The sequence below is a fragment of the Dermochelys coriacea genome, chromosome 12 (genome assembly GCF_009764565.3).
Source record: "Dermochelys coriacea isolate rDerCor1 chromosome 12, rDerCor1.pri.v4, whole genome shotgun sequence".
Taxonomy (NCBI): domain Eukaryota; kingdom Metazoa; phylum Chordata; order Testudines; family Dermochelyidae; genus Dermochelys; species Dermochelys coriacea.
The window spans coordinates 40,781,991-40,807,747 of NC_050079.1; the positions used below are offsets into that span (position 1 = coordinate 40,781,991).

At 60.1% G+C, this 25,757-nt stretch overlaps 3 protein-coding genes across 7 annotated transcripts; 2 read left to right on the forward strand and 1 right to left on the reverse strand.

Annotated features, from left to right (window-relative positions):
• Positions 1-1,807: 1,807 nt before the first annotated feature.
• Positions 1,808-10,353, forward strand: CDK10 (cyclin dependent kinase 10). Of its 5 annotated transcripts, none has more exons than XM_038368003.2 (14): positions 1,808-1,989; positions 4,887-4,959; positions 5,318-5,389; positions 5,585-5,687; positions 5,918-5,999; positions 6,616-6,683; positions 6,915-6,967; positions 7,093-7,162; positions 7,304-7,363; positions 7,641-7,764; positions 7,840-7,979; positions 8,575-8,627; positions 8,709-8,830; positions 9,723-10,353. In XM_038368003.2, exons 1-13 carry the CDS (start codon positions 1,894-1,896, stop codon positions 8,810-8,812), a joined length of 1,098 nt encoding a protein of 365 aa, XP_038223931.1. In that variant the 5' UTR covers positions 1,808-1,893; the 3' UTR covers positions 8,813-8,830; positions 9,723-10,353. The 5 variants fall into 5 exon arrangements, with proteins under 5 accessions (XP_038223931.1, XP_043350792.1, XP_043350791.1 ...); XM_043494857.1 differs by having other exon boundaries at positions 1,812-1,989; positions 8,709-8,831; positions 9,713-10,353; XM_043494856.1 differs by having other exon boundaries at positions 1,812-1,989; positions 9,181-10,353.
• A 632-nt stretch (positions 10,354-10,985) lies between these two features.
• On the reverse strand, positions 10,986-15,877 carry SPATA2L (spermatogenesis associated 2 like). The gene is made up of 3 exons (XM_038368001.2): positions 15,734-15,877; positions 14,827-15,133; positions 10,986-13,842 (listed from the first exon to the last, which is right to left on the reverse strand). The coding sequence occupies exons 2-3, from the start codon at positions 15,130-15,132 to the stop codon at positions 12,700-12,702; spliced, it is 1,449 nt and encodes a 482-aa protein (XP_038223929.1). The 5' UTR covers position 15,133; positions 15,734-15,877; the 3' UTR covers positions 10,986-12,699.
• Positions 15,878-17,396: 1,519 nt separating this feature from the next.
• On the forward strand, positions 17,397-23,798 carry LOC119841051. Its single transcript, XM_038367999.1, has 7 exons — positions 17,397-17,468; positions 18,475-18,613; positions 20,558-20,665; positions 21,179-21,318; positions 21,764-21,860; positions 22,086-22,210; positions 22,580-23,798. Exons 1-7 carry the CDS (start codon positions 17,436-17,438, stop codon positions 22,754-22,756), a joined length of 819 nt encoding a protein of 272 aa, XP_038223927.1. The 5' UTR covers positions 17,397-17,435; the 3' UTR covers positions 22,757-23,798.
• The last annotated feature ends 1,959 nt before the right edge of the window (positions 23,799-25,757 follow it).

Genomic DNA, 25,757 nt, shown 5'->3' on the forward strand with positions numbered 1-25,757 from the left:
ACCTGCACTGAACTCTTTTAATCCATCAGTCCTCAGAAGGAGAAGGGCTGAGATGATCCTGCTGCTGGGCTCTGAACCTTGTCATTCCAGGGAGCCTAAAGATTTCAGATCCAATTGTTATATGACAAACAGACCATCAGAAAATCATTTCCTCCTTCATTGAGATTCCAAGATCCAAGCTTAGGGTTCTGAGCTACCCCAGCAATAACTGATGACATTTTAAGCACATAAAATGAAAATACTCCCTACTCTTTGGATATTAGTGATGGTATCAGCTGTAGCCACGAAAACACAGAAGAACCTTAAGCTCAGGTTTTGGCAGGTAAAAAGCCTTTCAGTTCACCTTTTATGTAAAAGCTGTAATCTGCTAACTTGGCGCCAGAACCACAGAGTGTGAGATTTTTATGAGACTCCTCAGTTATAAAATATTTATTTGTAAAAAGCAGGTGAAATGTGTGCTTAAGGCACATACCTAAACCCCTCATTATGGATCAATTTTAGGTTTAAGCAAGTATTTGCCAAGAAGTGCTGCTTGGTACTGAAAGCTGATTTTCCAACAAATACTGTTTTATGAACTCTCCCTTTCCCATCAGGATACCCTATGTAGTAAGAAGAGAGGCTGAGACATAAGCCCTTGTATCAGAGGCTTGGTATGAGGCAGGACCTGCTCACAGAATCTGGCAAGAACAGGGCTGATATTGCAGAAATACCCATTCCTAAGATGTGCTAGTCACAGAGTACTCATGCAAACATAATCCTGATATCAAGTGGTACCAGAACATCCTGTTATCAAGGAAGGCACAAAAACATCCCCCAAGGATAACAGGAACACACTGACCCCTCCTAAAAGATAAAGTCAGGATGACCATACGTAATAGAGATGTTTTGATCCAACCAACATGGACAAGGTGATGGGTGATAACTAATCACGTCAGGGGGCGGTAACTACTATGTCGGGGGCAGTACTAACTTGTTTGTTTTGGGGTATAAAGATGTATCTCAGAGGGAGTATCTTTGACTAGCCTAGGGAGGAACGGAAAGGTCCACCGTTCACTGGGCTGGTCCATTGTTACGGGCATACATGTGTTAGTGGTTCAGTAGAGACTGCAAGATACTAGCACCATGCTCTGTCGACAACAAGCCTGGCTTGGTGCCTTCGTTCCTTAATGGATCTTGTGGTTGTTGGGCAGTTTGCTAGAGGTCTCCCATGCCAGCTATCTGTGCAGGGCTGGGGCGCTCCCCCCCCGAGCCCCCTCCCCGCCGCTCACGGGGCGCTCCCCCCCCGAGCCCCCTCCCCGCCGCTCACGGGGCGTTCCCCTCCAAAGCCCCCCTCCCCGCTGCTTATGGGGGCGCTCCCCCCCCGAGCCCCCTCCCCGCCGCTCACGGGGCGTTCCCCTCCAAAGCCCCCCTCCCCGCCGCTTATGGGGGCGCTCCCCCCAGCCCCCTCCCCGCCGCTCATGGGGCGCTCCCCCCCGAGCCCCCTCCCCCCTCACGGGGTTCCCCTCCAAAGCCCCCTCCCCGCCGCTTATGGGGGCGCTCCCCCCCAGAGCCCCCCCCGCCGCTCACGGGCGCTCCCCCCGAGCCCCCTCCCCGCCCTCACGGGGCGTTCCCCTCCAAAGCCCCCTCCCCGCCGCTTATGGGGGCGCTCCCCCCCCGAGCCCCCTCCCCGCCCTCACGGGGGCGCTCCCCACTCTCTCGGGGCCATCCCCGATTCCCCGCCCCCACACAGCTGCTCCTCCCAAGCAGCGCCCGGTCGGCCCTTAGAGCAGGCCTGCATAGCAACCGTTGCTAGAGCCTCTGAGGGCGGGGTGGGCGAAGTCACGTACTGCGCCGGCGCGAGACGAGCCAGCGGGTTGTGCACATGCGCAGTGGGGAAGCGCGAGTGCGGCGCTCATGGCGGCGGCCGCTTGCCCCGGGCAGGAGCCAGAAGTGCTGCGACTGAAGCGCCTGCGCGGTGGGGGCTTCTTCCCGGTGCCCCCGGGGGACAGGGTGAGCGGGGTGCCGAGTCCGAGCGGGAAAGGGTGAAGGCAGCGCCCCCTGTGGAGCCGGGGGGGAAGGAGGGGGGTGAGTGGGGGTGCAGGGAAGGAGGGGGGGCGAGTAGGGGAAGGAGGGGTGGGGTGAGTGGGGGTGCAGGGAAGGAGGGGGGGCGCGAGTGGGGGAAGGAGGGGTGGGGTGAGTGGGGGTGCAGGGAAGGAGGGGGGGCGAGTGGGGGAAGGAGGGGAGGGGCGAGTGGGGGTGCAGGGAAGGAGGGAGGGGTGAGTGGGGGTGCAGGGAAGGAGGGGGGGCGAGTGGGGGAAGGAGGGGAGGGGCGAGTGGGGGTGCAGGGAAGGAGGGGGGCGAGTGGGGGAAGGAGGGGTGGGGCGAGTGGGGGTGCAGGGAAGGAGGGGGGCGAGTGGGGGAAGGAGGGGTGGGGCGAGTGGGGGTGCAGGGAAGGAGGGGGGCGAGTGGGGGAAGGAGGGGAGGGGCGAGTGGGGGTGCAGGGAAGGAGGGGGGGCGAGTGGGGGAAGGAGGGGAGGGGCGAGTGGGGGTGCAGGAAAGGAGGGGAGGGGCGAGTGGGGGTGCAGGGAAGGAGGGGGGGCGAGTGGGGGAAGGAGGGGAGGGGCGAGTGGGGGTGCAGGGACGGAGGGAGGGGTGAGTGGGGGAAGGAGGGGTGGGGTGAGTGGGGGTGCAGGGAAGGAGGGGGGGGTGAGTGGGGGAAGGAGGGGTGGGGCGAGTGGGGGTGCAGGGAAGGAGGGGTGGGGCGAGTGGGGGAAGGAGGGGAGGGGCGAGTGGGGGTGCAGGGAAGGAGGGGGGTGAGTGGGGGAAGGAAGGGAGGGGCGAGTGGGGGTGCAGGGAAGGAGGGGGGGCGAGTAGGGGAAGGAGGGGGGGGGCGAGTGGGGGAAGGAGGGGTGGGGTGAGTGGGGGTGCAGGGAAGGAGGGGGGGTGAGTGGGGGAAGGAGGGGTGGGGCGAGTGGGGGTGCAGGGAAGGAGGGGTGGGGTGAGTGGGGGAAGGAGGGGTGGGGTGAGTGGGGGTGCAGGGAAGGAGGGGGGGCGAGTGGGGGAAGGAGGGGTGGGGTGAGTGGGGGTGCAGGGAAGGAGGGGGGGTGAGTGGGGGAAGGAGGGGTGGGGCGAGTGGGGGTGCAGGGAAGGAGGGGGGCGAGTGGGGGAAGGAGGGGAGGGGCGAGTGGGGGTGCAGGGAAGGAGGGAGGGGCGAGTGGGGGAAGGAGGGGAGGGGCGAGTGGGGGTGCAGGGAAGGAGGGAGGGGTGAGTGGGGGAAGGAGGGGTGGGGTGAGTGGGGGTGCAGGGAAGGAGGGGGGGTGAGTGGGGGAAGGAGGGGTGGGGCGAGTGGGGGTGCAGGGAAGGAGGGGGGGCGAGTGGGGGAAGGAGGGGAGGGGCGAGTGGGGGTGCAGGGAAGGAGGGGGGGTGAGTGGGGGAAGGAGGGGAGGGGCGAGTGGAGGAAGGAGGGGTGGGGTGAGTGGGGGTGCAGGGAAGGAGGGGGGGCGAGTGGGGGAAGGAGGGGAGGGGCGAGTGGGGGTGCAGGGAAGGAGGGGGGGCGAGTGGGGGTGCAGGGAAGGAGGGAGGGGTGAGTGGAGGAAGGAGGGGTGGGGTGAGTGGGGGTGCAGGGAAGGAGGGGGGGCGAGTGGGGGTGCAGGGAAGGAGGGGGGGTGAGTGGGGGAAGGAGGGGTGGGGTGAGTGGGGGTGCAGGGAAGGAGGGAGGGGTGAGTGGAGGAAGGAGGGGTGGGGTGAGTGGGGGTGCAGGGAAGGAAGGAGGGGTGAGTGGGGGAAGAGTGGGGGAATGCCTCCAATCCAGAGCCTGGGGCGGGGTCCAGCAAGCCCTGCTGGGGTCCTGCCATGGGAAAGCCGAAGGCCAGGCCCTGGACGTGCAGACAGGTGGACCTGCCCTCCCCCCCCCACGCCCAGGCTGCTGGAGCACGCTTTGCGTCTGTGGACCCCCAGGCTGTGGAAAGTGTGGAGGTGATGGTGCCGATCGACAGGCCGATGTCTGCTCACATATTCAGTTCCCACATTTGCACGCGCATTGGCGGTAACGGGGCGTGGAAATCACTGACGTGTGTTTGCAAACACAGAGTTGGGCACATCTGGCCAGATGTTGGGCACAGTCCAGTGATAGCTGGCGAGGGGTACCATTGCTCTCACCCCATTTAACAAAACAAATCAACGGCAGGTTGTTTTGCGAAGCGTTAGCTAGAATAGTGTCCAAACAGTAATAATCCCATAAGCGTTACACTAACACTTTGCTTATAGCATGATGCCCTGAGCCTCTCTGAAGCTCTTACGTTTGCTGTCCAAAGGCTGAAATGCTGTCATGTAGCTGTTCTACCCTATAGTGCAGGGGTTCTCAAACTCCATTGCACCACGCCCCCCTTCTGACAAGAAAAATTACTACACCGCCCCAGGAAGGGAGGACCAAAGCCTGAGCCCACCCAGGCCAGAGGGGGGCCAAAGTCAAAGCCCACAGACTTCAGCCCCAGGTGGGAGGGCCTGTAACCTGAGCCCTGGGCTGAAGCCTAAGCCTGAGGCCTGCTGCCCAGGGCTCAGGCTTCGGCCCTGGGCCCCAGCAAGTCTGAGGTCAGCCCAGGTGACCCATTTAAGGGGGTGCTGACCCACAGTTTGAGAACTGCTGCTATAGTTGTTAGACCATGCTCATCACCCTAGTAGCTGAGCGCCTTCGCATTAAGCAACATAACTCGCATCTGTCTTGGTTTCATGCTGGTGGTATACAGCTGTGTATCAGTCTAGCAGCAATGACATATTCCAGCTTCTGGAGGGTTCCATTTAAAACTAACTTCACAATGAAAATCATAAGCCCTAATCATTGAACACTGTCCCCAAGACAGCTCTGGGGAGGGGGCTGGCTGGTCTGTGATATGGCTCTCTGTTTTCAGCTGGGACGGTGCCGGAGTGTGAAGGAGTTTGAGAAGCTGAATCGAATTGGGGAAGGGACCTATGGCATCGTGTGTAAGTGTTTTATGTGTTGCAAGCCTCAGCAGCGGGAGCTGGTTTGCTTCCTGCAGTAGGAGGTGCTGACAGCAACACCTCATGACCCAAGACAGTGGAAAATACTCAGTGGCACAGGTCCCTCGGCATAAGGGCAGCCCCAGCACAGGCTGAAGCCCATCTTCCAGGATCTTGTCTGTTCCCCAGTGATGAGCACATCAGTTTGGGGGAGGGGGGGCTTTCACTGTTTACCCCCCTGGTGTTGAGAGGTGATGGTTAACAGTTCACTTGGTGACTGGTGTCAGTGGTGAATCAGGCATTGGCTTTGCTGTGAGACGGCTTCCAGGTACTGACCACATGGTGTGTGTTACTGTTTCAGACCGTGCTCGAGATACCCAGACGGATGAGACTGTGGCACTAAAGAAGGTGCGGATGGACAAGGAGAAAGATGGTAAGGGGAGAGAGAAGGGGAGTTGCTGTTCCTAGGAAGCCCTAGGGTAAAGCTGGAGTTTTAGGGATGGCGAGGGCTCTCTTAAAACACTTATTCAGAAATATGGTTAGCCCTGCACAACTATATCAGAGCCTCGAGTCAGGCCAGGGGACTGGAGGGGGAGTTCTAATGTGTGACTCAATGACCACTCTGCAGGAATCCCCATCAGCAGCCTGCGGGAGATCACCCTGCTTCTGAAGCTTCGGCACCCCAATATCGTGGAGTTGAAGGAGGTTGTTGTGGGGAACCATCTGGAGAGGTAACAGTCCCATAGTACTGGCCCTGCACCTGCTCTCCCTTCGGGAGGAGGTAGTAGGTCCTGTCTCTCCCCACCCCTATATGCCATGTGTCACAGTACTGTCCCTGCTCTTGGCAGGAATGGTAGTTGCTGACCCCTGGTGGCGGTGGCGTGTGCGCATTGAGGTAGGGGTGGTCAGCACAGTAGAACTGCAGTGAGGTGACTGACTGTGGTATGTCTCTCTCCTGCAGTATTTTCCTGGTGATGGGTTACTGTGAACAGGATCTCGCCAGCCTTCTTGAGAACATGCAGACGCCCTTTTCTGAGGCTCAGGTACAGGTGGATTGTGCCGGGGCATTACCACTCCTACCTGTAAGAGGAAGCTGTGGCTCTCGCCAATGCAAGCAGGCTACCAGCATATACTGCTCAACTTACAGCCAAGGATGCAGATTCCAGCCCGGGGCATTGAGGCAGTTTGCGTCAATAGTGTTGGTGGAGCTGGTGGTGGGCACTGGAAGACAGATGCCAGTCTGTAAATTGGCTGTCAGTCATCAGGTCACATGATCTGATTTCATTGTAACTTGGCGACCTCTTTCCCCTGTTTAGCATAGGGTAAAATAATCTAACCCCCTTGGCCCTCTGTGATATGGGGCATTGCCTGCTGCCTGCATTAAATCCTGTAAGCATCACTGCAGTTAGAACACCCCTTTGTTACAATGTTTTGGGTCTTGGGCTCCAAACTAGGGTGCACAGGTTTGCATTGACCTTGAGCTTCTGCATAAAATGAACCAGGGCATAAGCTGTCCGCAGCTGTTAGTCAGATTGCTTAATGTGCGACTGGAAGGCACTGAGATACTAGAGTGATGGGGGCAGGGTAGGAACCAATGCAGATACATGTTAAGTAGTAATGTGATGCTGTCTTGTTAATCCTGTTTCCCACCCCTTGCAGGTGAAGTGTATCATCTTGCAAGTACTCAAGGGCCTTCAGTATCTTCATGAGAACTTCATCATCCATAGGTAAGGGGCAGAGTGAAAGGCACTGTGGGTAAAGGGCTTGTATGGGAGGGACACTAGGTAATGGACTGGGCATTGGGAGCCAGCTGTGCCACTTGGGCTGTTTTCTTGGCTCTCAGTGAGACAGAGGGAGGCCCTCTTAGAGCAGCAGGTACTTTGGGCAGCATGGAATGACCCTAGGTGAAGCATTGTTCCTAACACAACCATCAGTAACTGGCTTCTTTCTGATGGCAGGGATCTGAAGGTGTCTAATCTGCTCATGACTGATAAAGGCTGCGTGAAGATAGGTAAGCTCCCCTGTCACCTTTGCTAATGCAAATCCAGAGATGCTTCCAGCTTTCTCATTTTGCAGTGCAGAGGCAAGGGCAGTAGCTGGCCTGCTTTTTGACCTTGAATCTGTCCTTTCTTGCAGCGGATTTTGGGCTGGCTCGTGCTCACGGTGTGCCACTAAAACCAATGACCCCTAAAGTCGTCACTCTCTGGTGAGTAGGCTCTGCTTAGTCCTGAGTGAGTCACCCTATCGTGGTCCCCCTCGGAGGCTGTGGGTCAGCCATGCAGTCAATCTGGGACAAGTTTTGGGAGCTCCACCGATTGGTAATTCCTGCATTCATTACGTTGCACAGGTACCGGGCCCCAGAGCTGCTGCTGGGAACAACGACCCAGACCACGGGCGTAGATATGTGGTAAGGGGCTCTTGTATTGGAGAGTAACGCTCCTGCCAGGAATTCGCAGTTATGAATTTTCAGAACTACCTGGGGGACAGCCAGGGACGGATTGGGGTCAGGGCAACAACTTGGTACTTCAGGAAGCAATGTTCACATCTGTATAAAGATCTCCTACTGAACCAAAGCCAAGATGGGTCTATAGCAATAGGAGGGATCTTCTGCTGGGGGGCAAAGGAGGAGGAGTCTGATCCAAGAGATTCATGTGCCTGATTCCCACTAACTGTTCCCTTCCCAGGGCAGTGGGATGTATCCTCGCGGAATTGCTGGCCCATAAGCCTTTACTCCCAGGCAGCTCGGAGATTCACCAGATTGACCTGATAGTGCAGCTGCTGGGGACACCCAATGAAAACATCTGGCCAGTAAGTGCTCGCTTTGCATCCCCCACCCTGCCACACTCTTCCGTGACCCTTACATGTGTCTCCCTGTCCCCCCAGGGCTTTTCCAAGCTGTCCCTAGTGAGCCAATACACCCTGCGGAAGCAGCCCTACAACAACCTCAAGCACAAGTTCCCATGGCTGTCGGAGGCTGGGCTTCGCCTGCTCAACTTCCTCTTCATGTATGACCCCAAGAAGAGGTAAAGAGCCATCTGCAGCCCAGTGCAGGCCATGGAACTGCCAGTGTGATGTGGGGCCCAGACTCCTCGGTGTGTGGTGGGTGGCTCCTGCCCCAGGGCTGTTCCCCTCCAGTGTAAACAGCTGCAGTGTGGGGCGGAGCTGTCAGCTCCCAGGAAGCACTGGGCAATCCCGAGCTGGGGGCTTATTTACATTGTAATCAGCTCCTCCCCTGAGGATGGAGCAGATCAAGGCAAACCAGCTGGGCCTAAGGAGCGGTGCCAGTTCTTGCAGTGCTGCCTTGCTCCCAGGGCTGATCCCTGTGCCCTCATGCGTTGCTGCCCCCTTTACCCTAAGACGGGGGGGGGGGGGTGTCTGACTGTTACAGGACAGGGTTGTTGGCAGGGCCTCCGGGATTAGGCAGAAGGAACCCAGCGTGGGATGTACTGCGCATTGTCCCTCTGGACAGGAAGTGAAAGCAGTAGCATGGTCACAGCCTTGCTGAGCTGCTCGGGCGCAAGGAAGGTCTCACTTTTATACAGAGGTTTCCTGAAGAAGCAGAGGGAGTGTTTGTGGGGGACGATGGACTTTTCCTGTAACCTGCATTTGCCTCCCCAGAGCGACAGCGGGAGACTGTCTGGAGAGTTCCTACTTCAAAGAAAAGCCCTTGCGTAAGTGACTCCACTGTGCTGTTGGGGCCTGTGGGACTCTGAGCTCTTCCTGAAACTCATTTCCTCTCCCCTTCTCCCCAGCCTGTGAACCGGAACTCATGCCCACCTTCCCCCACCACCGCAACAAAAGAGCTGCTCCCGTCAGCGCCGGGGCGGAGAGCCAGGGCAAGCGCAGCAAGCCCTGAGGCTGCACGTTCTGCTGGGTAAGAACGATCTTCTCTATCCCCTGGACTCGGACCAGCCGTGTCCCAGCCCTACAGCATCACAACGGGGAGGGTAAGCCTCTCTGTTCAGGATGGACTGAGTGCTTAGGAGAGTGCAGGGCAGAAGCCCCTGCCCCAGCTCTGCCAGTGCCTCAGCCCTGACCTGCAGCCTCCCACGCTGCCCTGCTGATGCTCCTCACCAAGAGCACTACCTGCTATTCCAGCCCTTGGGCCTCTCCTGGGTTGAGACTTTCACAGCTGGCAGGGGTTTGTGATGGGGACTGGACAGAACCACAGGTGCCTGGAGGCCAAAGTACTAATGGGCTGCCCCACTTCACTTTCTGCCCCAGGATTCTCAGGTTCAACTGCTTGCAAAAGAGGGGAGCCTGGCTCGTTTTGGGAGTGCAGACTGGGAGCTAGTTTTCCCAGTTACTTGCCAGGAGAGGAGCCTTGGTGTTCTGGCCCGTCAGGGAGAGGCACAGCCCCACCTGTGAGTGGGGAAATGGACCTCTCCGTCAACGTGCTGCTCTCGCCCAGGAAGGCGTCTGCTCCCTCCTATGGGTCTCTTCAGTCCCGGGAGTGAGTGAGTTTTTATGTGCAGACTCTCATTCCCAGAGGCTGCACGTGGCGCCATGCGTTGGGGTGCTCGTCCCTGCCTGAGCGAGCGTGCGGCCTGTAGCACTCCCAGCCCAGGCCCAACTCTGCTGCCTCCAAGGCAGCTTGTGGTTCTCCTGTGCCCCACAGGGTTCAGGCCATACTTCGGAGGACCTGAAGTTCCCACCCCACTCCCAAGAAGCTGGTGGGCTCCACAATGGTAAGAGCCTCAGCCAGTCTGTGTGGTTAGCTACTCCCATGTGGATAAATCCTCAACTTTTGTGTTCTTCTGGGTAAGGTGCGGATAAAGGGACCATCCAAAGCAGACGATGGGAAGGCTCTGCATGCTGAAGGAGGATTTGTAACCAGCTGCTATAGGACCCAAGGCAGACGCAGTACAAGCTCCTCTTGACCTGTCGATATTCTCAGGGTGCCTCCTGCTGGGGGGTTCAGTGCTGGCTAGGAGGACAGTATCCCGAACTTCCACTCAAATGCAGCTGCTGGAGATGCGCTCAAGGGTCATGGATTGTTCTATCACCTTTGCACAAAGAGAGTAGTCAGGGCAAACTTAGTATCTATCCTGCATCTCTCTCCACCCAGCGCCAGTCGCATCCTTCATGGCGGCTGGCCCATCACCAGCTCCTTGGGTTGGATCCTTCTACCCGGCAGAAGCTCCAAGGAAAGGGCAATGTGTGAACACATTCCTATGGGCTGAAAGGAACCTCCAGCCCTGCAGTGTTTGCCTTGACCCCTAGGTGGGCAGCCAGGGGCAAGAGGTGCTGGCCAACCCTCAATGGCTGCTGGGTTTGTTACAAGCTGCAGGCCTTGCCCAGCTCACTGTTGATAGAAAAGTTCCTTGGTTCTTTATTTCTCATTGTGGTTCATGTGATCCTGCCCTCAATAAAATATCGTGCTAGTGTCAGCTGTAATGGATAGTCCTGCAGAGCTGCTCTCCTGGCCAGCTAGCTTGTTTACCCCAGGCAGCTGAGCCAGCGCAAGGCAAGAATGGCTGCCCTTTGTGTGGCATCTCCCAACCAGAGCCCTCGGGGCGTCAGCTCTCCCGTCACCTAACACTGCCCAGTACGGGGAGCACAGTCCTGGAAGCACAATGTAGCGACCTAGCTCAGAACTCCTCCCCCCTCCCCACGGAGCACCCCGGGGCTGCAGTGACAAGCATTCCCAGCCCAGCTGCAGGTGAGGGGCACTGCTTGGTGCACTCCCCTCAGCCAGTGGCTGTGCCTACCTTGGAATTCCACCCCAGCAGGGGCCTGAGCCAGTCCTGTTTGTCTTGTGCTGAGAGCTCAAGGCTTCTGACTCATTCTCCTGTGACACACTGCACCCTCAGCAGCTTGGGTAGCCACAGCTTCCCCTCTACCCGTCATCAACTGGAGCTTCTTAACAAGATCACCCTCTGTTAATGAGCCACTGACCTCAGTGAGTTAAGGACGTGAAAGTCTGAAGCAAGAGCTGCTGGTAAAGGGCAGGTGGAATTTGTGGGGGTATGGGATGAACTCACGCTGCTCCTGCTTCCACACCCTACCCGGGAGCCAGAATACCAGGCTAGCAAGAAAAACGCTTTATTACCTAGCTGTGGAGGTGACAGAGAATGTTCTTTCTTTATTCTGAGGAGAGCAGAAATGAGCATTACCAGTCGGCGCTGAGTTGGGAAGGGGGCCTTACCCAGCCAGAGGGGCTGGGGTACTTGGCCAGTGCAGACTGACAGTGGGCCAGCTGAAAGGCAGGTGTGCCCTAGAAGGTACAGTCCTCATCACCACTGGATCTGACCTGGGGTGGTTCTCTTTGGTGCCTGGCTGCTGGCACTGATTCCAGCCACCTCACACTGAAACTGGGGGACATCCCCAGTGTTCTCAGCTTCCCCTTTCTGAGTTTGAGCTGGGAGCGCTAGCAATGCTGCTCTAAATAGCATAGCAAGAGGGGGCCATGCCCACCCCCAGGCCACAGCAGAAGGCAGCTCCCTTTTTTTTGGCTTTCCTGGGTCCAACATCCTGCTGCCTTTGTGTTTCCAGCCAGGCTGTGCACACATGCACATGGGGAGGGGACTGGCTGTCATTTCCAGGAGCCAGTGCCCATTCTACTTAACCCTTAACGGGGGGGGGAGGGGAGAGAAGCTTTGCTCTGCCCCAAAGCACTCAGCAGCTTCCCAGGAAAGGTGCAAGCTGTGACCTAGGTGGAGGAGTAGAGTCAGAGCTGAGCCCTGGGGAGATGGTAACTGAATCCCTACAGCTCTGACCAAGGAGCTGGAGCATCAACCACAGCACAAGGGAACTCCTAATGCGCTGCATCCTGTGGGACTAACAGTGCAACCCTTCCTCCAAGCTCCAGCAACCATTGGTTCTGGAGAACCCAAAGTGCCACAGCACTCATGGGGAAAGGTATTTGGTGCTAGGGGATACTGCAGTGCAAGAGCCTAGCTTGCTAGCTCCCTGAAGGCTGTAAACTCGCCCTGACAGCTGAGCCAGGCAGGATGAGGGAGACGCATCACCCAATAAAGAGCAGATGCACACAGCTAAAAGCGTTTGTCATTTCCTTCTGACCCATCAGTCTGGGGCAAAAGCTGCTCTAGCTCAAACCCCCACTGCCAGAAGGGGCCAGGTCCCGGCCTAAACCCACACACTTCTTCCCTGGGCACCTTTTGTCCCATCCAGAACCTTAAGGCCAGTCAGCCTGAGCAGCAATGGGTAGGACCAGCATGAGCTGGGAAACAGCACAAGATCTGCCCCAAAGCCATCTTCTCTCCTGGGGCAGGGGCAGAGCTGTCCACATGGGCCGTGTCACAGAGCACCTGGACGGAGCAGCGTCCTTCCACCAACTCACAGGAATTGCTTGAAAAAGAGCAAGTCTCTAATTTCTCCTTGTCCTTACCAATATTTCAGGCTGTCCTAAGAAGCCTGTGAGCTAAGAGGCCCCAGCTCCTCTGGCAGAGGGAAGCTAGAGCGGTGACTAAACAGGGCCAGGAGATCATGCCAGAGACACAGCGGAGGCCAATCCCTGAAATTGGCTCATAGGAGTTGGGAGGGAAGAGTAGTAGTGTTGAACATAGGACAGGGTTAGTGTAGGCAGCTACAGCAGGGGAGGATCTGGGGCGAGTCTCTACGGAGCACTGCTCTATCGGGGTGGGGGGAGGAAAGCAGCTCTGCCACCAGAGGTTTTCCCTAGCACAGAACCAGGTGGCATCAGGCAAGTCCTGATGCTTCCCCCAGAGGCAGGATTTGGTTGGCATATCCCACGGCATTTGCAGGCAGCTCGTCCTGTAGCTAGGGCCGAGCCCCAGAGCCTTCGTTCAGCAGCATGTCCACCTCGGTCCTCTTTAACCACAGGAGCTTCTGCTTCTCACTCTGCAGCTCCTCCATGCAGTGGCTACTCCTGCAGGTCTGCATGGCATCACAGCTGCTGGCATGGAGCAGGCAGCACGTGGCACAGCAGTAGGAAGGGAGAGCACCTCGGATCAGGCATGAATGCAGCTGGTAGCACGGTGACCCCAGCACCTCCCTTTCGCTGCTCTCTAGCCATAGGGCAGCTGGCGGCAGCTCCCATGGGCTCTCTGCCGCCTTTGGCCAGATGTTGGCAGCTCTGCACTCCAAGGGCATAACCTTGCCAGCAGAGCGGGGCATTAGGCAGCTTGCTGCCCCATGTGGCTCGAGCACTGCAGTGTCAGAAGGGGAGCTCAGAGGAGGGTTTGTGTTCTCCACGTTCTCAGGAGAGACCGAGTCACTGATCCTGCTAAGCTCCCGTCTTAAAGAGATAAAAGAGAAGGCGGCAGCCTCTGAGTCGGGCCCATTTCTATACGGCTGCTCCTGGCTGGACTCACTAGTCCCCCAGTTGTCCCAGATCCTTCCCTCATTTCCCCCGAGATCCTCAGGACAAGATATTCCAACAGCCTCACTCCACAGGTTGGAGTTCTGTTCCCAGATGGGAGGCCTGTGTAGCTCCTGGGAGGACAAACCCCATGGGGATGATTGCAGCCTGGCTCCTATGGGGTCATTGTACAGATTCACAGCCTCTGGGCTTTTCAGCTCATCCCCATAGAGATCAATGCTTTCAGCACTGCCAGGAGCCGCCTTGGCTCTGGACTCTCTGCCTTTCGGCCATCTAACAAGTCTCTTCAGCTTCTCCACACAGTCATGCAGGTCCCTGGCGCCCCTCCGCACCTGTAGCAGGTCTTCAGCAGACACTCGGCATGGCCCCAGCTGCTGTAGGATCTCCCCCAGGATCTCACACTCCACCCTTGCTGCAAAGAAGCCGCAGGCAGCTTGGACAAGCTCAGCTCCCAGGGGTGGCCAGGACACCACGAGGTGATGGTCATCTCTCTTCACATATCCCATCCTGTGGAAGCTCTTTGCGATGTCACTGTCTGACAGCGCCGCCTGTAGGGAGTGCACGTACACCCCCGAGAACATCTGTAACAGAAGCACCCCGTTATTTGCTGAGCACACAGCTAGTCGACCCCCAGCCAGTCTAACCAGGTGACCTTGCCACTCCTCCCTCTGCCCCACAAACGCTGACACAATGAGTAATTAGTCACCCTGTTAGCAATCAGCACCACCAAGCCCATGGCAGCCTGAGCGCACCTTGAATTCTCAGCCCCTGCCCAACAGCCCAAAGCATGGTCACTGCAGGCCACCACTAGCCTCCAGACTGCTCCGGTGGGGAGGGCACTGTAGGCAGCACAGCCACCAGAGGATGCCACAACTCCCTGTGGTGCCCCTCCTCACCTTTGTTCACCTTCCTGTCTAACATCAGTTGCGGGTGCCTCAGGGAGCTGCCGCTGCTGCGTCGGGGTTCCTTTGGAGACACGACCCACTGCATCAAGGAACTAGCTAGTCCCAGGTCCTACACAGCCCTAAGCCCATGGCCCATTTCTGTGGCTTTCCCAATCATGTTGCTCAGATCCTTGAACCCAAGACTGTGTGATGGCCATACAAACGGTGACATTCCCCTGAGACGAAGTACCTCTGCCCCTTCACGTTCTAGCCACTCGGGGCCATACAGGCACAGGCGGGGTTTCCATCATGGTGGAATCCCTTTGTCTAAAGGCCCTACAAACCCCTATGCTGCTTCAGCAAGGATTGTTCCTGACTCCTGGTCCTGGGGTTAGACTGTGCCTCTCCCATTGAGGGGGTCTCTTTAACAAATCCCAGATCTGTCTGGGCATGAGTGTAATCATCAGCTACACAAGGGAGAGCCTGAATATTCTATTCCCCTGAGGAATTTGGAGCCCAGGAAATCTGTGCTGAAGTCCCTGGAATGACCCTCTCGCTCTTCAGTGATTTGCTCGGAATGGCCCCCGCACACTGTTTCAGCAGCTCCCTGTCTCTATCCAGCATGCCCAAGAGACACACCGGTGCAGTCAGGCAGCACCATGACCACACACCAACGCTTACCTTGATTGTGCTGAACTCCTTGCGCCAAGGGAGGAGGTGTAGATTGACAGCTGCCAGCTCAAGGACCTCAAAGGCCCTGGCCAGCCCCCTGAGGGCCAAGGGCAAGTCGTCCCATCCCTGAAGGCTGCTGGCGAGCATGGCAAAGACATCGTTCCGCAGGGTGCAGTGCAGCTCCGGATCCTCCAGCAGGCGTTGCCACAGCAAACCCCACAGGGCCAGGTCAGTGCAGACCCCAGTGTGACCCCTTCGGAAATCCCTCTCCAGACACTTCCTGTACTCCTGCTGCACCAGGGCGCTGGAGCCCATCCTAGACCGCAGAGAGGGCAGGGGTGAGCGGCGAAGAGCCCACGAATGGCAGCTCCCACCCAGGGCCACCAAAAAGAAAAGGAGTACCCGTGGCACCTTAGAGACTAACACATTTATTAGAGCATAAGCGTTCGTGAGCTACAGCTCACTTCATGGGATGCATTCTGGGCAACCCGTATAGGGGCAGCTTTGTCCTGTCCCGCTCCAGCTCCAAGAGCCAGGACAGCTTCCCTCCCCCCTTAGCGATTCCCTCAGACACTCCCGGGCTGGGGGGACTGGGCTGCCCCACTTCTCAGCAGCCAGTGCCCTGCCTGGGGAAGGGGGGTGGGGGGCCAACCCTAACCTCTCCCTCCAGGACTGTCCTGGTCACCCCCCAAGACACCGCTGACACACAGACATACCCAGCCCCTCCCGCTGGTGTAGGGGGCAAAAGGGGGCGGGGCTGAGACAGAGACCCCTCCCCCATCCTTGGGATAAGGGGGAGGGACTGAGACAGAGGCCACGCCCCCTCGGTGGGGTGGGGGCCTGCGAGGCGGAGGCCACGCCCCCTCGGTGGGGTGAGGGGGGCGCTGCGAGGCGGAAGCCCCCGGGCTCCACTCACCTGCCGGCCCCGGGTCTCTCCGCTCCTCCGCCGGGCAACAAGTTCCGGTTTCCTCTCGTTCCGCCCCCTGGCCCGCGGAGGTCACGTGGCGAGAGGCGGGGCTTCCCGAAGCCCCGCCCACTGGGGGGTTAACCCTCTCCCTGCCGGGCCCCTGGGCTAGGCATCGGGCGGGGAGCTGCAGCGAGGCCTGGTTCCCCCGTGGGACGCCTGCGGAGCCCAGAGAGGGGGGCTGGGCCTGGCCAGAGACCCCACCCAGGGACCCCTGCCCAGAGCACCCACCCCCCTGCACCCGTCCCACCACAGCACCCTGGGCAGAGCCGCCCACCCCAGGGCACCCCCAGCCCCCCCGGGGCTTCTTCCCACACCCCTCTCCCACCCAGAGGCTTCTGCCCGCCCCGTCCCACCACAGCACCCTGGGCAGAGCCGCCCACCCCAGGGCACCCCCAGGCCTGAAGGCTTTTGCCCACCCATCTGTCTCCGTCCCAGCCCAGAACTTGGCGGGGCCAGTGGGAGGGCAAGAAGCCACTAGCCACACTAGTGGTGCCCAGCAGGCCAGGATCTCCTCAGAGCACCAGCGCCTTCCCCTGGCCTCCATTCCTGGCCTCCAGAGAGGCCTCGCTAGCTACTGCCACCCCCTCGGCCCATGGGCACAGCAGGGCTCTGCTGACTGGAAGCCACAGTGCCCCCAAACCCTCCGTGCAATGGTGGTGGTCGCAGGTAGTGGGTAAATGCACCCAACACGGGAAACCCCCTCCCCACCCAGCCGTGGCCAGGGTCCCAGCTCGAGCCCCTCAGCCTGCTGTGGTGACAGCCCCCCTGTCACTAAGGGGGACACTCCTGGTTCCAACGCTAGATGGTGCCGTGGGGCTAGAAGCAGCCCCACTGAGCCCAGCGCCTGGGCGGGGAGTTGTGACCACTGGAGCAGGGTTACGCCCAGGCTTTGCCCACCAGGCGGGCGCCCTGCCCAAGGGATGCATCCTATTGGCATCATAGGAGCCGACTGCAGCCGCCCTTGTCTTTACAGTGAGCTCCTAGGGCGGCGCCAAGCCTGCCACATTGGCACTGCCTGAGATCAGTGCTAATGCACCCACAGCGGGCTGGCCGGCCCACGGGGAGCACAGGCTGCAGGCTGGTTCTGCTGCAGGGGCTGGGGGCAGGAATGTTGGCTCGGCCTGGCCCTGGGAAGCACACCTACAGTGGAGGGGGTGATGTGGGGGCTATCCAGCTGCAGGACTAGCAGTGCTAACCTCATGGCCCCCCCGTCCCAACACATGTATTGCGGGGAAGGGATTGGCTGTGGCACACACCGGCATCGGGCCCTAGTCACGCAGCCGGTCCCCCCAGAGTACCCTGTAGCAGGGGAGCCCACGAGGGAACAAAGAGCGACAGAGGCGAGGGCTCTCCCCTCTATGGAGCCGGAAGAGGAGCAGAGAGAGCAGAGAGGTCGGCTGGGCCATTTTGAACTGGATCCTGAAGCCCACGGGGAGCCCACGGCAGCCTGTGGGCACGTGGCTGTGTTGCTCTGTGTGGGAGGTGGTAGGCAGGCCGCGGGGTGGGCAGCGTGGCCTGGAGCTGGGGAGTTGACGGGACTCGAGTGCAGGCTGCAGCACGGGTGGCCGGCGTGACGAGGAGGTGGGAGGGCTGATGCAGAGTTCAGGCTCATGGGGTTGGGCAGGGGAGGAGAGGAGAGGGAGCTCGGCTCATGGCTGCTCCTACTGCTGGAGAAGAAGTTGAGGTGAGGGAAGCAGAGTGGAAGCCGGGAGCCTGCTGTATGACACACAGCTGGGCAAGGGGGAGCCAGGGGCGAGCCAGAGGAGCGCAGTGCCGGAAAGCAGCCTCCCAGAGATGGTAGCTACGAGCAGGGGTGGAGGGAATGGGAGCGAGAGGCAGCTGGGTCTGTGGCTTGAACAGATCAGAGGGCAAAGGAGTCAACAGGATAGTGGTCTTGGTGCGTAGAGGAACCCACCCTGCTCTGAGTTAGCACCTGCACAATGGCAGCCCCTCATCCCCGCTGTGCTGCAATGGGGGCATCCCGGAGGATGGGGTGGCCCTGTGTCAGAGGCTGCCTTGCCCAGAGAGTGAGGAGGGAGCCGTGGGTGCCCCGGGGAGCTCTCTGTGCAGAGCGGCCCAGAAGAGGAGGCGTCAGACATGCACGAGGAGCCTAAGATCAGAGGTGGCAGCTCCCTGGGGCACTCCTAGAGGGGGAGCTGGACGCAGAGCCCAGGCCGGGGAGAGGAGGGAGCAGGCAGTGAGGAGCTGCAGAGAGCAGGAGATGGTATTGTGGACAGGGCGCTGCGCTCACCCTAGGCACCTCTGCGCTGGCAAGGAACCCACCGAGGTGGGCAGAGGGAGCGAGCTGTGAGGGCCTGGCCGACCTCGCTAGCTAAACGACTGCCAGGAGGGGAGGCAGTGGCCGAGGGGAGGGCTGGCATGGACCACGCAGGCCAGAGCAGAGCAGGGAGGAACGTCTCCCAGAGGCAGGGGTGGGAGCCCCAGCACTGAGACGCTTATGGCTGGACTGGCCGAGGCACTCAGCCCTGCACTGGCATCCAGCGTGGCCTGACAGGGCATTTGTCTCAGGCCCACTGAGTCCAAACTGACACAGTGGGTGAGACAGGAGGCAAAGGAGGGGTGGGGGCAGAAGCAGGAGGCAGATCTAAGTGGGTGGTGGGTGTGGCCGTGAGAGTTGGGAGTGGAGCTGGGTATGCACCTTCCCTACTTATTTCCTTGCCTGGGAGCAGCCACAGCCTGATTGGTGGCTGGCCCTGCTGTGGCTCTGTGGTTACCTGGCCGGGATGTCTGCCTCGGACAGAGTGGTCGTGGTGCTTGGAGGGGCTGGCACGGTGGGATCTGGGATAGTGAAGTCACTGCTGGAGAGAGGTAAGGGCAGCCGGCGGAGTGGGTGACGATGGGGAGTTGGTTGATTTGTTTTCTAACCACAGCCACATGCAGGCCGGCAGGTGCAGCATGGGTTTCCCCTGGCTGCGATGCTGGGATCCTCCCTCCCCCAGTGTGAGCAAAGACTCACACCAGACCCCAGCTGCGGGGGCCCTGACCCACAGCTAGCAGGTGATGCCAGCCCCTGCCTGCTAAGAGCAGCCCCTTGATGGTTGCAGGCACTTTGATCTGGGGCAGCAACAGGGCCAAAATGCTATTGTGTCCTGGCCAGGCAGCGGCCGGCGCTGGGCTGGAGCTGAGCTGAGAGCACCCTGCTGGGTGGGGACCAGGATCTCGCCCGTGAGAGAGCCAGGGGAAACCCACTGGGCGTGCCTGCTGCCCCCACGTGCTGCTCAGCCCAGCCTCTCACCTGCCCCACGCAAGCGAGCAAAGGGCATGGGCCGTCTGGGGCACGCACAGCTCCCAACTCGGCCATGGCCGTGCAGGAGGGGCGAGTGCCCTGGCAGAGCTGCCTGTGCGAATTCTGCCAGCGATGGCGCAATGCTGGGTGCCTTGCCTGCCCTCGGCGCCCCTGTGCCCTGCACCTGCACGCTGTGCCTCTTCTCTGCCTGGCCGGAACATGGCTCTGCCTCTTGCCTGCCTGGCATCCACGTTCGTGGTCCAGCTGCAGAGTTCTAGGTAGCAGAGCTGTGAGGGTCCATCTCGCCTGTCCCCTGGCGCCAGGGGATTGTTCCCAGCCATCTAGTTTGACTGTTGCACAGGGTACGGGCCCTGGGAAGCCAGATTAGGGCAGAAATCAGAGCCACTCCCTTTCAGAGGTACCAGCCTGACCCACTGCCTAGGTAAACCCTGCTCCCCCCGACGGTCCCAAGTCCCCAGTGCTCACCCCACGGCAGCCTGGCTCTGGTGCCCCAAATATCCCGAATATATACCCTTTGCCCCAAATATCTCGGGGATGCCAGCACCCTTCAGCCCAGGGTTAGTTTTATGGGTAGAAGGCTCCACTCAGACCCGTGGGCGGGAGGCGGCTGAGGCCCAGCGCAGGCAGAGCTGTTGCTCTGTATCAGGGCAATGCCTTGATGAACATCTCTGCCTCCAGCCTGTGTTTGAAGGGAGAGCCATGTGATGGGGCATAAATGGGGGAGAGAGAGAGAGGACTCTGTGTTTGTTTTTCTCCTGACAGCGCCACGCCCAGCCGAGCACTCAGAAGCCTGCGGTGGGGGTTGGCGGGAGCATGGCACTGGCACAGCTGGGTTTGCACATGTTGCACAAAGCGGTGGTGAAGGAGGCACCATCCCAGGGGAGATCTGGGGCAGCTCCACCTCTGCTCCAAGTGATCTGCCCTGAGCACAGGCCCCGTGACATGGCATTGTGAGCCACAAGGCCACAGCTCGACCCGGGCCCAGGTGCTGGGCAGGTCACACGAGACAGGGAGAGCAGCTCTCTGGCAAGAGGGGAAGGCGAAGGGTCCTTCCATCACCCCGGCTCACAGGGCCTCCCTGTGCTAGCCCGGAGCATGCAGCAGCTTGCCCACACCCCCGCTCTCCGGTCGTACTGCTACTGGAGGAGTGCTAGTATCCCACCCCAGCTGGGGGCCGGAGATTCAAGGGGCCAGGAGCCAGTGGCAGAGTGGGGAACGGAGGCCCGAAGTGTCTCCCTCCCTAGCTCAGGGTGCTCTCCCCACTTCCGGAGACTCCCTCACTCACCAGCACAAGCTGCGCTGCCAGCTCAGGCTTGGTCCCAGGGACGCCCAGTGGGACAAGCTGCGGCCCCGCCCTGCTAACAGAGAAGTGCTGTTGTCCAGGGCCCAGGAAGCACCGGGCAGAGGCTCTGCCTGTGCTGGGGCCGTGCTCGCGTTGCGAGCTCCTTTCCAGCCAGCTGCAGGATGCTTCAGGCCGCGGCTCCCCGACACCCTCTTGCCCGCAGGTTTCCGAGTCGCTGTTGTCTCCCGTGATGGAATCAGGCTGGAGAAACTGAGAAGCTTTGTGCCGGCGCCAACCCTTGACCGTTTGCACACGCTCATCGGGGATGTGGGTAAGGCCTGCCCGCAGTTTTGCTGGCAGGATGCCCAGGGATGCTGGCCGAGGAGCTGTGGGGCTGATAACAGCAGTGCCCAAGGGAGACACTTGGTGTCAGGCTGTCCCTCCAGGGAGCCCCTTATTCTAGTGCTTCCCCCCACTGGAGGAGAGGACAAGAGCCCGAGAGGAGCATTCAAGCCAGCTGTCTCGTTGCATAATGGTAGCGCTGTGCTAGAAGAGCATGTTGCTGCAGCCAGCTCCACTCAGGATGGTGATGCCCGGGCAAGGTCCAGCTGGCTGGCTGGGCTTCCCCCCGCTCCAGCGCTCCTGGTCAGACTTGCTCCCCTGCAGGCAGGGCATGTCATCCAGAGAGACAGACACGTCATCAGCCATGACCCTCCTGCGTGGAGCCCTCTGCGGCGAGGTCAGGGCTGGGTTCCGCCCGCAGGACCTTTCCTTTGCCCCTTGCGATTGCAGGGCTGGGCTCAGCCCAGGGGCACTTGCTCACTCGCTGCTGAAATCCTTCCAGGGTCCGAGGAGGGAGCGGAGGCCACCAAGGGAGCCCTGCTGAAGAGTGTCGGGAAGGTCACGGACGTGGTGTCGTCGCTGGGCTTCAGCTGGTGGCAGGGAGGGCCTCCCCACACTCAGACGCTGCAGGAGCTCCAGCGGGTGGGTGTGGGCAGGCAATGCAGCTGGCTCTGGGGAGGAGGCGGCAGCGAGCCTTCAGGGAGGGCCGGTGGGGATGCTGAGGGAGTTAGGCCGGGATCCAGACTCCACTGTGCTCTTGTAAAGCTGCAGCCCGGTAGCGCCACCCTGTGCAAGGCCTAAGGCCAGTAGTGGCTGGGAGTGCCGTGGAGACAACAGGCTCGGCCCCTGGAGGAGGGAACAGGCCCGGCCCCAGGCTCCATCCCAGGACAGGGCTGAGGACTTGCTTACCCAGAGTGCTGGACTGTCTCCAAAGGGCAGCAGCCAAGTCCCCGTTGGCCCAGGGCCTTGTCTCTGGATGCACAGATCAGCAGCCTGCACCGGAGGGATGATGGGGGCAGGAGGATGGGACGCAGCTGCAGGAAAAAAAAACCCCGTTGTGTCTGCCCTGTGTCCCGCCCCCTCCCAGGTCCTGGAAACGCTGCTGCTGAGCACCTTCACGTCCTGGAAAGCATTCTTCCCTCTGGTCAAGGAGAATCCCAGCGGCTCCTACACCTTCATCACAGGTGAGGGGAGGCCCAGCCCCTGGCAAGGGGAGATACTGACCCTCTGCGCCCCTTCCCCTGCTCTGCCAGTGCCCCTTGCCACTGACTGGGCCAGCAGGGGCTGCCATATGTGCAGCTCTGGGGTGCTGGTGAGTCGGGGCTGCAAGGAGGGTGCAGCTTCAGGCTCCTCTGACCCTTGCTTGCACCCCACACCCTATCGCTGCCAATGGGCTCTCTCTGTTTCAGGAGGGGCTGGTGAGCGTCTCCTCATGCCAGGCACAGGATTCCTGACATTGGGGGCCGCGGGCGCACTGGCCTTCTGCCGGGTGGTCCGGGAGGAGTACCCAGATGTGCCCTGCAAGCTGAACGAGGTCAGTGCCCCCTAGCTGGGGTGGGTGGGGTGGAGGGGCACTCACAGCTCTCCCTGCCCCCTCTCCAGGGCCTGGAGGTGAATGGAGCGGAGCCCAGTGAGGCCTGGCCCCCCACTGACCTGCTACTAGCCCCTACTAGCTGGTGTCTCGTGTAGGTCAGCAAAAGCCCTCCATGTGTCTGGCCAGTGCCTGGCTCAGTGGGATCCAGCTCCAGGATACAAGTAACGGGGCCTCTTACAGCTGGAGCAGGTTTGTGGGTATTAATGCAGGCAAGGGACTCTGCTCCACCCTCCCCAGGGTGAGGGCGTCCCCTCCTGGCCAGCCAGTGGTGGACGGCCTTGGCGTAACTGCCTCCGCTTTCCCCTGCAGGTGAAGATTGACATGGGGGTGGCAACCCCGGAGTGTTTGCGCCCCGGCTACGTGAGTCACCTGGAAGTGGGAGAGGCAGTGGCCTCCCTGGTCGAGAAGGGGAGCGTCTCCCACGCGGTGCTGTGCGCCAAGTCGCCAGCTGATCTGAAGGCCCTGACCCTAGAAGGGAAGATCTGAGGCCTTTGCGAAGCCCTCTTGAGCTATATCCACTCTAAGCCCCCCCTGCTCCCTTGTACAGGGCTCCTGGTACATCTGCCCCATGCTCCGGTCCCTGGCCGGGACGGGTGGGCTCAGCTGGGAGTCGACTCTGAGCAGCAGCTGCCTTGCACCGTGACAGCACCGCATCACTCTGCTCTCTGGCTCGCCGCCTAGTGAGGGTAGCTGCCTCCTTTCCCTGCTGGGGACCCAGGACCCTCTTCTCTCTAAGCCCCTTTCTCTCCTCCCTGGCCCAGCAGAGGAAGGGCCAGGCTAGGCGTGGACAGAGGGGAGGCACAAGCAGCTGCTGTGGCTGGCACCTCCATTCCCAAACCCTGGCAGGAATTCAGGCTGGGCACAGAAACGGCTGGTGCAGCAGGCAGTTCTGTGAAGAACAGCTGGGCCCCAGCAGAGGGGGAAGCCAGCCCCAAGCACCCTGCTCGCTGTGGGGTCCCCAGCAGCCAAAGACCAAGCGCCACATTTCAGCTCCTTCTCCAGCCAGCTGTCTGCTCTGTTGAGTCGTGCCCAGCTGGGTAGGTCAGTCCTTCCAGCCAGCGTGTGGCCTGGCCTCCCCAGCTTGCCCTACGTCCCCTCCGCCTCTCAGAGGCTGCGATTTTTATCAGGCCTTTCCACGCTGTGAGCTGCCGTGCTCGGTGTCCCATCCTTGGAGCAGGGGAGCTCGGGGTGCTTGCGAGACGTACAGCCCCGGGCCCTGGTGTTGCTTCCTCCATCGTAGCGTAGCTCTGAAAGTTACGTGCTCCAGTTGGCACCAGGTCTCCTGCCCCAGGGCTGGGCACATTGTCTGCCAACCTCCGCCCGGCTCTCTGCTCCCGGTAGATGTGTCTCATGGTTGCATTGTTTTGCATGTTTCAGAGTAGCAGCCGTGTTAGTCTGTAATCGCAAAAAGAAGAGTACTTGTGGCACCTTAGAGACTAATCAATTTATTTGAGCATAATTAGTCTCTAAGGTGCCACAAGTACTCCTTTTCTTATTGTTTTGCATGTTTTAATAAACGTTATTTGTACAAACACCATCCCGTGTCTCTGTGCCAGCACGAGTCTGTTCCAGCTCGAGAAGCCCCTGCCAGGCCTAACAAAGGGATGCAGCTTGGGCACGGCGGGAGGGGCACCGCAGTGCAGGCCCAGAAGAGCAGGCAGTGCCCTGGCTGTGGTGGGGCCTGGGCTAGCCTGGGGGGCTCTGTGCCTCTATTGAGGGGCTCTGGAAGAATGGCAGGAGGGGGAGCAAGCCAGTCCCCGGCCACTCCTGATCCTTAAGGAGGGCTTGTTCTGAATCCTCACTCACCTTCGCCAGTGCTAGGTGCCTGGCGCTCTGCCAGCTTGCTCTACCCACTGAATCTCTGTGCTAAGCCCCTTCCTGCCACACCGAGCAGGGCTGGAAGCATTTCACCACTAGCCCGTGGCTGGCTCCCAGCCATCAGCTCCACTTCCTGAAGCTTGGAGCAAGGAGCCAGCGCCAATGCCATGGACAAGGCTATGTGAATCCACCCAGAGAAAGGCCTCCAGCCCGCAGCGCAGCATCTGCCCGCAGTGGCTGTAGCATGAGGCCACGACCAGCCCACGTGGGTGGTGTTCTGGGAAGGCACATGACCAGCTGCAGAGGCTCTGGTCGGGCTGATGCTATGGAGGCAGAGGGTGTCCACCTGGGGTCACCTGCTGTCCCAATGGCTGTCAAACCCCCCCCCCGCCAGCTCCTCAGGCCCCAAGACAGAGCTCCAGCTCTGATAGCTGCTGCCATCCCAGCCCCAGCATCCCTCCTCTAGCAGTGACTCACCCTCCCATCCACGGGCCCAGGCCGAGGCCTGGTCTTGGCTCTGAGCTGGGCCCCTCCTCCAGGGTGCAATGCAGGGCCCAGGGGAGCAGGTGCCAGGCCAACCTACCTTGCTTTCTCACTCATTTACTTACTGCCTTGGGGCCTTGGACCCTCAGGCCCTGAGAGGACCAATTCTTGCTGCCCCCTTCCCCTGGACAGGCCCCGAGTGGGCCAAGGCTAGAAGGAAATGCCATGAGATGTGGTACAGTTCCCCCAACCTGCAAGGGAGCCCATAGGGTCCCACCGTGGGCAGCTGGAGCCATGTGCTCTGCCCCAGCAGCAGCTCCCCAGGGAACGGCACACAAAGGAGTCCACCCCATCCCTGGCTGGCAGCTCTGACATGGCCACGAGGAGTTCACTAACCCCAGCCTGCTCCTCACCCCCGCTCCTCCCGGACTTCGCTCCCCGAACCAGAAAGGTTGTTCCCACAGCCCGTGGGTGCCAAGCCAGCTGCCCTCAAGCAGGGCCGCTGGAGAAGGGCACTGGGCGCTCCGCTTGGCTCCATCACTGCTGCAGCTCCTTCCTGGCTTCTGATTTTGCGCCCTGGAACCCAGGCAAGAGGAACCAGCCCAGACACACCAGGTGGGGAGCAGCCACATTTATTACGCTACAATCCCTCCACCGCAGGAAGATGCTACAGTAAAACAAAGCAGCCTTGAAAGAGAGAGAGTGGAGTGGTGAATGGCAGGGACAGAAAACACCCTGCTGCACACACAGCCCAGCCCTGAACCAGCCACCTGCTCAGCCTTCAACAGCTAGAGCAGGTGGCTTCGAAACAGAAGAAATCTCTTGCGGCAGCCCAAACACCATGCTGGGTGGAGGTTCCCCCTGCATGGAAGAGGGCAACAGGCAGCTCCCATTGTTTCCTGCCCTCCCACACAGGGAAGCTGCCAGAGGAGCACAAGTCAGCCATTGCTACGACTGAGCATGGTGCAAAGGCCCCAGCTGACTGACGCATGGCCCCAGCTCTCCCCACACCCAAGAAGCCCAGGGCTCTATGAAGGGAAACAGCTGCACCAGTCCTACCCGCCAGCCCAGTGGTTGGAACAAGATGGCTCCCAAGACACACATGGAGAGGGGGGATTCCTGGAGTGAAGCAGATCGGCCCCCGTTGGGGTAACTGGGCCTGCATGGTGAGCTCAGCTGTGACAAG